We start from the raw sequence: 10,580 nt of genomic DNA on the forward strand, positions 1-10,580 counted from the left end.
ATGGCTGGCAATAGCTAGTGGGTGGGGGGTGACTTGTGGGCAGTTGCTAATTAATGTGGTAAAATCTGGCAGGCCCTTGCCTACCTACTATTTCATTAGTTCCTGTTAACATTACTGCAGTGGGTATGTATCAGAAAATATGATGGATGCACTCGGCCCTGAGGGCTGCAAGACTGACATAGGCGTGACATAAATATTTAAAAGGGAGGTCTTTGTCTGTCAAAAGGGTTATTTTGACTGATCCCACTGCAGGGTTTACGCTGCAGCAGTCAGGCTACAATGGTAGGCCTCTAGCAATTTTGTTGGCCGACTCTGTGGAAGGCATTAACAGGTGCTGCAGTCCACAAGTGGTGTTTAATATACTAGGGACGTACAGGAAGGTTAAATGTGTGAATTAAGAATAAGCCAACTTAACCATGTTTGAAGGAAGTTCACATGCACTTGACTCCTGCTTAGCAGGGGTATAGTGAACAGAGTTCTGAAGGCCGTAAAATAGGTCCAGAAAAAGGCAAAACAATCTGGGGTGACCATGAGGAAAATGCAGATTTCCTGCAAGACTGCTTGGAACATGATTGAGAGAAAGTGTTAAATAATGACAAACTATGTGGGGCAATAATTAGCAAATAACTGGTTGACCTATTAATCTAATTTAATGTATTAATATGTACCTTCCTTTTATTTACAGGCTGCTCACCAGCTACGGTTCATCAGACAGTGGTCAATATTTGGTAAAACACTGCGCAAATCATCCAGAGAGTTGTTCTGTGCCTGGGTGGCCTTCCTGATTCTTGCCTTAGCATACGCCCAACTGGGCTTTCTGGTACGTATATGCCCTATGTCGTAAAACGTGTCTGGAAGAAACAGCAGCCAGCCCACCTATATACCACCCATAAGGCTATACATCTTGATCTGAGGCGGTGTGGCGTAAAAGCTTCCAGGTGGTTCCCAGCCACTAATTGTGAAAATGTGGTGGGTCTTGGGGAGGGCAAAGAGAGGAAGAAAAACTAGCAGGTAGCAAATAGCTTGACGTTTATGAAATTTTGTTAGGGCTCCTTACCTGAGATAGGACCCATTTGAGTTGCTAAGAATTGCTAATCCTGAGATGGTTCTTACTAAACATCTGTGTGAGATTAGAGAGGCCATTTTGTAGATATAAAATGATATCCATTCATTCCTGCATTCACTGCCACCCATCAAGCCCTTAGAAATCAAGAGTGGGGAAAATGTGCAAGAGGGCAAACATGAAAGGAGAGAAGTTAGCTAGTAAACGCAACATCTCAGTTGGGACAAGCTCCTTAATGCAACATGTCACTCAGAAGGAGAGAGGAGAAACAACTTTGTAAGCACCACCTTCATTTTCAGAACAGAGAGAGAACAAGAACCTCAATTGGGGTACAGCAGATAAAAAAGCTAGCTGGTATTATTTTGTTGTGCTTGGTTTCCTTTGGCAAGCAAGGAGCATAAGTACCAGCTTTCAAATCCAGTTATTCACTACTACTACGTCTCAGCAGAGTTCTGGTGGCATTCTGGACAACTCGTGTTCTGCACTCATCTACTTGATGTCACTCAGAACCCCTCAGTGAAAACAATCCCCATTATTCACTGCTAAGCCATTCATTCTACATACCTAACGAGATTGTGAACGAGGGTTTGGGCCCATTAGAGAGTGGGTTCTGTGACAGCTACATGCTGGTCCCTTTCATTTTGAAGGGCAATAAGGGGAATGGGGTGAAACTGAATACCTCAAGCGGCCCTCATCTAGAGTGTGCAACAACATTTTAGCTTCTTTTTATGCACAAAATTCCAATAGTGTAAACTGAGTTGAAGATGAATAAGGATTCTAATGTACAGGACCCTTATTCCAGGTTTCGATGGTTGCGCAGTATGCGGGGGCCTAGATTGGTTAATAGGGTTACAGACTCAGAGAGCGTACAAAATGGTTGGGACAATAGGTTATAATAGGTTGGGACATGATGTGAGCAGAAGTTTGGGCCCAAAGAGGAGAGAACCTAGTGCGTATGGAGCACCTTTGAGTAAGGATTACAAAATGGGGGAGGGACAAAGAACAGGGGGGGGGCAGCAAGCGGATGCAAAGAGGGAGTGAAGTGTCACAGAGTGAGTACGGGTGCACATAGTTGGGTACAGTACAGACTGGGTGATGGTAAGGAAAGAGGGTGAGGTGTGGCAAGGCCTCTTAAATACTGAATGCACACCAATTCCAGCATCAGCTGCACATTTGAATGTGGGGCCTCACCCCTATCCATGTAGATGTGGCTACAGGCAAATGAGTGAATACTATTGCCAATATGCACCCTGGCTATTAGCAAAGACTATCCTAAATGGATAATCTAAATGTGTATTACCAAGGAGATGGTGCAACAATAGTGGGCTCTTGAAGGCAGTACAGAAGAACGCCAAGAATTTCAACAGTGGTATATACACCAACTGTACCTCCACATGGGAAGCAGGTCTCTGGACTCCATCCAAATACAGACCTGGCTGCTCTTAAACTAACAATGGCAGGGCCTTAATGACTGTGATGTCTTCTACTAGGAAATGTTTTCATGCATTTACCATCTTTTTGTAAAATACATTTTTCTAATGGCATTCTTATCCTAGCCATCTATCTCAACGTATTCAAGGCCTGAGTTATACTTTTTTAGCTCTGCATTTGCGTCATTTTTTGACACAAAAGCGGCGCAAACTTACAAAATATAGGCCCATATTTATACATTTTTAGCACCGCATTTGTGTAATTTTTTACCGCAAAAACGGCGCAAACTTACAAAATACAATAGTATTTTGTAAATTTGTGCCGCTTTTGAGTCACAAAATGACGCAAATGCGGTGCTTAAAAAGTATAAATATGGGCCATAATTGAATTTTGTAAGTTTGCGCTGCTTTTGCGTCAAAAAGCGGTGCAAATGAGGCGATAAAAAGGGTAAATATGGGCCTTTGTTTTACACAACACAACCCTTGTCCTCTCCTACAATTTTGACCATAGCGTTATTGCCTTACATAGTGCTAACATAATTTTTCTTTGGCAGCTCTTCTCCTCAGACTCCAGACCATTCCACAGCTTTGGCGCCAGCCTCCTCACCATGTTCGATGTGATTCGTGGCAGCGTGACCCTCCATTTGGACCTTCCTTTCTATCCGAGCTTAAACCACATATACTGCCTGAGCTATGTCGTACTGCAGTCATGGATCCTGTTGCGACTCTTTGTGGCTACTCTGGTGCACAACTTCAGCCAGGTCCGGCACAGCATGTACCGGCCTGCGTACGACCCCCAGGACTACGAGATGGTGCAGCTCTTCCTTCGGCGCCTGAGGATGTGGATGGGCATTAGCAAAGTTAAAGAAGTAAGTGTTAGCCATCTTGTGTGCATCATAGAGGGCGTTACTCTGGGCTGAGATGATGGGCGAGGCATGGGAAGTGGAAGAAGCTAATGCAACTGGAATGGCACAGTTAAAAAGCACCAAAAAAAATAACATTCAGTGGTGATAACCATGCTGAAGTTCAACCCAACTCCTGCTTCACTGTTGACTTATATTCACTGACTATGTCCCAAGGGAAAGGGAAGGAAGGAAGTGGCCTAGTGTTGAAGTTGTCAACAGTAACGTTAGGAGACCAGAGTGGTAGTAATAGCTCCCCTATGTAACAAAACACATGATGCCTAATAAGCCACTTTGTTCCCTTTGCCCCAGTTCCCATCTTTGCTAAAACTAGTGGTGTTTAGAAGCAATGAAAGTGATAAAAAGGAGTATGCAGATCCTAAGATAATCAGGATGAAACCAGGATTTGTCACCCCCGACATATAACAGGTCAGAAGGGTATAGATAAGTTAGGGGCAAGAGCCTTCACCCTCCCAGTTGGGTTGCATGTTTCATCACTGAGCAGCTCCTGGTTAGGCGAGCCCTGCAGTGCCTAACGGGCACTCACAAGAGGCTCTTTGTCGGAGATCTTTTTTTTATAAGTGCTGTGTCAGAAAGAAACCAAAAAGAAGTCCATTCGTTCGTTAGCTTTATTTCGGTAAAGATAAATACCATAAAAGCACACCACAATTCACAAATTCATAATTTTACAAACAAAACAAGCTATGTATAAAAATCCTCAGAAGTAAAACGTTGAACTACATGAAAAACTTTAAACAAACATTTTCCCTCTAAAAATTCATACCATATTGTGGGATCGTGCGAGATGCAAAATTTTTCATGATAGGTATCAGAAGTCAAATGCATACCTAACTAAACACAATAAATAAGATAAAAGTAAAACATTTCTATTTAAAAGATATAAGAATATATAAACATAAAAAATTCATTGGACAATAAGAAATTGATAAATGCATACATTGAAATTCACGAGTGAGTTCATCAGTAACCACTCCCAACGTCTGTTGTTAAATTTTCCCCTATTTTTTTTTTAGCATATTTAATCTGCAATACCAAATAGACTCTAAATATTTTGCCAAACAGCAAGCCACTAAAACAGATGAATCAGATTTAAAAACTCTCAAAGCCAATATACGGTTCCTAAAACCCATTTTTCTACATAGTGGAATAATCCAATGAGCCCTCTGTTTATGGTATACAGGACATTGAAAGAGGACATGGGTTATGGATTCTTCCCTGGCACAACCCATCGGGCACATCTTAGAGGTGCAACTAGTATTAGTCCACTTATACGTTAGGATGCGCAGAGGAAGAGAACCTATCCTAAATCTGGTGTACAATGCACGTGGAGAAAGTACTGTGTCCATATATTGCTCAGATTCATAGTGGCATTTAATTTTTACAAAACTGCCAGTCATAAATGATGATGAGACTGCAGACAGTTGTGTAAGTTGGACATTAAGCCAAAATGCATCCTTCAGAGTGTGTGTTGCATTTTTTTGGAATAGATAATGGATCCTTCCAGTATGACCCCAAACCAAGTAGTACGAAGGTGCGTTCTACATACGCACACCACTTGATTTTTAAACTAGTGTTATTGTCCATCAAGTTAACTAGCCCGCATCTATAGGGAGTAAGAGAATCTAGTGACCATAGGCGAATCCAAAACAACAGAGGCCGGAGAGCAGCGATCGGGCTAATGGGAGGCAAATTTAGATCCATTCGAATAGGAAGGGTTGGGGTACTGGAGGGAACTCTTAACAACATCCTTAAGAAAGAGTTTTCCACCCTTATCAAATCATCTAGATTACAATGGCCCCACAGTTCAGCTCTATAAAGGCCCCCCCACCCCCCCCCCCTTGCTTGCGATTTATATATTTCAATTGCGGGCGTCATGGCGAAGCTAGGAGATCTAGCTGCAAATCTTACGATGCCACTCGCCCGTTGTTTCAAGCGGAGGTTTGCTTTCTGGAGATGAGTGCCACTTGTGTGAGTCTTCTAGTTTCAGACCTAGATTGTCTTAATCACCAACTCTTTCCAACGTGGCACCCTCTAGGTAGATCGGTCGCCGCATCCTGCCATTTTTATCCCCAAACACCATGCATTTCGTTTTTGATCGATTGATTTCCAGGCCATGGTCATTACAGAAATCCATGAACCTCGAAAGCAGGGTTGAAAGGCCTGTAGCTGTTTGGGATATCAGCAAGGTGTCATCGGCAAATAGGAGGCAAGGAATCTTCTGGACTCCTATTTTGGGGGCAGCATTGGAACACTCTGTGAGATAGGGAATGCATGCATTTATAAATAAAAGGAATAAAGTAGGGGCGAGTACGCAACCTTGTCTCACGCCACAGGCAGTGGGAAATTCTTCAGTTAATTCACCTTGCGGACCCCATCTAATTCTGGAATAATTGCCAGTATAGAGATCTCTAATGATATTTAAAATAGAGCAGGGGACTCCCAGTTTGATCAAGACCTCCCACAATTTATAGCGAGTTACTAAATCAAAAGCTGATTTTAAATCAACAAATGCTACCTGAGTCCACATCAACAACTTTCCATTTAATGGAAATAAAACAGAAAATCTGGTCTATTGAACTGACTTTTTCCCTGAAGCCCGCTTGGAGGTGGCTTAGGATTTGGTTTTCCACTATCCATTTCCTCAGCCTACTCAACAATTGGTGGCAAAATATTTTTGGGAGGTTATCAAGAAGGCTGATAGGTCTATAGTTTCCCGGGGAATTCCTCTCTCCTTTCTTGTAGATGGGCAGGATGATTGCCTCTTTCCATGAGTCAGGGTAGGATCTAGTAATCAGAATAGCGTTAGAAAGCCTATTGATATATGGACTCCAGATGTTCTGTTCCGCTTTGAACATATCTGAGGGGATCCCATCCGACCCTGGGGCCTTCACTGCTTTTTGAGCAGTGATGGCCAGCACGGTTTCATTCAATGTAAAGGGAGGCAGGGAGGACATAGGCGAGTAAGATGCTGTCAACTCTCCCAAACTTGGTACATCACAGGCCAGTGGGGAGCCATACAGTTCCTTGAAATGGGAAAGCCAGGCATCGGGAGTAATATGAGACTCCATATTGAGTGCTCGGTTGTGGTCGCTACGGGAGACCAGAAGCCAGAACCGTTTAGAGTCATGGACCCTAGCTGCCTCAGTTAATTCGCTCCAAAGCCCCTCTTCATACTCATGTTTGCTCTTATTACATGTAGAAACATAATGTATTTGTAAAAAGAAGTCTAGTGGGTGGATTGGAAGGGACGATAAAAGTTAAAAATGACTAAGGGACACCTGAGGTGCATTTGTTCTCAAGGTGGGTATGGTCATGATTAAAAACAGGGCAAAACAATAAAGGAGAATAATGTTCCTTCCTGTTTAGGTTAAATCAGGGTCAACGTGTTTCTTGCCTAGATTTCGTAATTGTCATAGGGACTGATGGCAATTTGTCAGGACCAATCTAAAAATATAAAATCCTAATCTACTGTGATAATGGGCCATTATCAATGTGGCGAATAGTGCCAAATCTGGTGCAGCTGTATAAATTCCCAATGTCAGGTAGGTAACATCCGACCTTTCTGGGACCGGAATTGTGTCCTATTTTTAGGGACGAGACAAATCACACAACTACAACCAGAAGATGCCACCAGCCGCGGGATGTGTCATGTCTTCTCTTTCCCAGCAGGACTTATGTTTTTTTAAACTTTGAAACAGGTCCTATGGGGTCCCCACATAGGTTTGTGGACCAGGGCCTCCACAAAAAACATCTGACAAGTCTGCCGCCAGCCCATCTCTCTTTCTGTGTGTGTTTGTGTTTTGATTCTGATGGATAGTGAAGTACTGCAACTCTATAGGCTGTGTTGAACACGATTTATTTAGAGGAGGAGGGGCTGTGGACTATGTGTATTACGTTCATTAGTGTGAGTAACCTGTACTTGTTAAAACCACAACATCTTGTTTGTAAATGTATTGGTCATCCAGGCTTAATTCGCACCAGGCTCGCAGACTTTCAAGCTTCTAATGCTCACAAAGCACACAAATAGGTTCTTAGAATCCCGCTTTATTACCAGGTAATGTGTCCACACAAGGAGAAGGGCATCTCTCTCTCACAGCGTAGACACACTGGCAGCCAAAATGTCTTGTTTTCAAGCATCACTTAGTCACAAGAAATTCAAAAGCCTTCCTTTCTCAATCATAGTCGAGACAAATTATCCTATCTAGCAGCTCTGTGAATTGAATTTGTATATTGATCCCCAGTTAAAATCTCGACTTCTTTTTTTCTAGTTTCGCCATACAGTGAGGTTTGAAGGAATGGAGCCATTACCTTCGCGGTCGTCCAGCGACACTAAGTCTCTTTGTGGCCCAACTCCCAGTGCAGCTTCTGACACGTCATCGGCGTCTCTCTCTTCAAGTCAGCTAGACAGTCTGAGCACAGTGACTGTCTCAGACCACCCAGAGGTGGACGCCAATATCCAGCGACTTCTGCCCGTACTGGAGACCTTGTTAGTGCACTTTGACCGGGTGAACGAGGCAACCGAGGACGTCTACCAGATGGAATGCCAACTGGCAGAGGCACAGAGCCGCATCACTAAAAAGAAGTACGTACGCATGACTGAGGACCTCTTGGCCAGGTACTGCTTGGCAAACAACTACCATTTGGCGCAAGGACGGCATCGCAGAGGGACCAGTCCCAACAGAGCCTCTCCAGGGCTCAGACCTCAGTCTTTGAGAGCACCCCGCATTCCCGCTGTTAGTGCTTCTCAGTACCAAGGAGGGAGCCCAGGTTCCTTAAGGGGCAGAACTGCACACACTTTAATGGGGGTAGAAGCTGTTTCTGCCCTGCTGCCTCATCAGAAGACGTACTCCGAGGGTGCGCCAACTAAGAAAAGGAAATCCTTCCGGAACAAAAACAAGGTGCATCCCAGTGTGGGATAGGACATGTGTGCATTCCATAAAAACTTGTTTGGGGCAACCACTGCTCACAATGCATCTGTTTTTGCAAGGTGAGCTGGGAAGGAAGCAATTTCTTCTTTCAACCACCACATGGGATTCTCCCACTTTGAAGAAGCGCAACATGGAGTGCTCAGTATCTGGCTTCCAGAAAGCCGAAGGGCCAGTAGTCGCCTCCTCAGCGACCCCTTTTTAAGGGGAGTGATTTTCAGGGGGACCATATTTCTACCTAAGACATTTCCGGGTTTTACCTGAAATTGTGGGAACAGCGACTGTTTTTAGCAGGCAAGGTTTTGATCACCTCTTGGCAGCTAAAAAAAAAAAAAAAAAAGGCTCCTTACAGTGACTTTTGCCTTTTATTCCCCAGAAGTGGCACAGATTGTATTTTCCCGTTTTAAAGAACATACAAAGTCATATTAATGCCAGTGGCATCGAGGAACTGAAAGTTGCACAGAGAAGCCGGAAAGGGAATGTGATGTGTGGGGATAGGGGGTAAAAGAGTAAAGTGGTACCCAATTGTCTTTCGCGATGAGATGGGAGTGAGTAATGTAGAGATGTGGATTGTATGTCACAGCGGACAGGAAAAGGATGGGTTGTAGTAAACAACAAGAGGATGTGCTCCTGACGAAGTCACTGAACGAGGCAAAGTTGATGGCATGATTCGAGGTTGCTCAGAATTACCCCTCAAGGGCACACGAGACATTCTATAACCCAGAAAGGTTCTGATGCTGGCGTTAAAACTTAGCTGGGTAGTGGTGCACCATTGATCCCTTCTGCTGCCTGGACCACGGGGGTAACAAGAAGGATCGTCCGACCATTGTTTGAGGTAATCAGAGTGACTTAAAGCACTTAACCGCAAAGCTTAGGGCAGCTGCCTTAACAGAGACTCTGGATGTTCAATATGAGATCACAGGTTTTGAGTATTTCGACTTAATGATTTTAAAAACTTGGTTTAGGACTGTAAAGCAAGATATGCTATGTGAAGCACCTTATGGAGGTGTGTGTCTGTGCATGCTCCACTTTGTATCCTTCTTGGCCAACGAGAAACAAAAGATTGCACCCGATAAGTACAAACAACACACACACCATGCTAAGACCCACTAGCACCATCGACAAGTAGCAGGAGGACATTTGCACAAAGGTGAAACACAGAAAAGCTTGGAAGGTGGTGGGTGCTTTGTTAATGTTGGCGCCCAGTACTGTTTTCTTACCTGACGACCTGTACTGTAGCTTACCTGCCAACTCACCCGAATTAGACAGGAGACTCAACTTTTTAAGGTAAACAGAAATGTTATTTTACTTTTCTCCTGCTTACAACTCCATCCACTCCAGTTTAAGGTGGGGAATTAAATTCCCCTGATTTTGCCATCCAATATCCCAGATAAGTGTCCTCAAAAGTTCGCATTTGTGCTTTCGTGATCATGAAAGCAAGTAAAAGCACAGGGCGCGTTGTATCCCTGCACTATATTTGATGTAATGTAAACTATTTAAAAAAGTAGAACACAAAATATTTAAACTATTATGCCATTAAGTAATTCACGCAGTGTTTACTCAGGCTGTGAACCGCAAGTACGGCAAACAGTAGGGCGTTTAACAACTCTACCTGTAATGCATTTATGAATTTAAAACTGAAAACAACCGCGTAACGTAATGGACCCACAAGTGGCAATTGCAGGTTCCAGCTGCCTGCGGGGCAAAGTGTCCTCCTTTGCCCCGTATATGCTGGTCGACTATTATAGAAGAAGGACTAGCAAGAGACTGCTGTTGTCCTGATTGCAGCCATTTTGGAACAGGGTACGTGCAATTCAGTGCAAGAAGAGCTTCCTTTGTAGACGGATGGCCAACAACTGCAACAAAAAATGTTTTACAAAATTGAGAACGTCCTTTTGCTAGAAATCTCCATCTGTATAGTTTGAAAGTAGAATGTTGTTTTAAGTTGTAATCTTTTTTCATGTTAGCACCCCTCCCCACCCCCAAAATACAAAGATGTTACTGTACATTATCCTCTGATATCTCCACCTCCCTCTGAATGATGCAGTAGCAACAATGTAATGGAATGCTATCCTAATCAGTCGCCACTGGTTAAGAAACACTGACACAAGCCAACCCTAATCCTCACCCTTTTTTGTTCCCCTTATTACTATATCTAACACTGCATCTTTGCATTGTTATGCTGTTCCAGCAAACGTGGTCAACCTGTAAGAGACAAAATCGATCTTGAAACCTTATA

General features: G+C 43.5%; 1 protein-coding gene across 1 annotated transcript in view; it reads left to right on the plus strand.

Annotated features, from left to right (window-relative positions):
- Positions 1-8,663, plus strand: part of PKD1 (polycystin 1, transient receptor potential channel interacting) — a 372,995-nt gene extending 364,332 nt beyond the window's left edge. Inside the window, exons 44-46 of the mRNA XM_069209747.1 lie at positions 686-820; positions 3,048-3,362; positions 7,685-8,663. Of these exons, the coding sequence (XP_069065848.1) occupies positions 686-820; positions 3,048-3,362; positions 7,685-8,335 (1,101 nt within the window). The 3' untranslated portion in view covers positions 8,336-8,663. The remainder of the gene's footprint in view (positions 1-685; positions 821-3,047; positions 3,363-7,684) is intronic.
- The last annotated feature ends 1,917 nt before the right edge of the window (positions 8,664-10,580 follow it).

The sequence above is a fragment of the Pleurodeles waltl genome, chromosome 10 (genome assembly GCF_031143425.1).
Source record: "Pleurodeles waltl isolate 20211129_DDA chromosome 10, aPleWal1.hap1.20221129, whole genome shotgun sequence".
In the NCBI taxonomy this organism is placed as follows: domain Eukaryota; kingdom Metazoa; phylum Chordata; class Amphibia; order Caudata; family Salamandridae; genus Pleurodeles; species Pleurodeles waltl.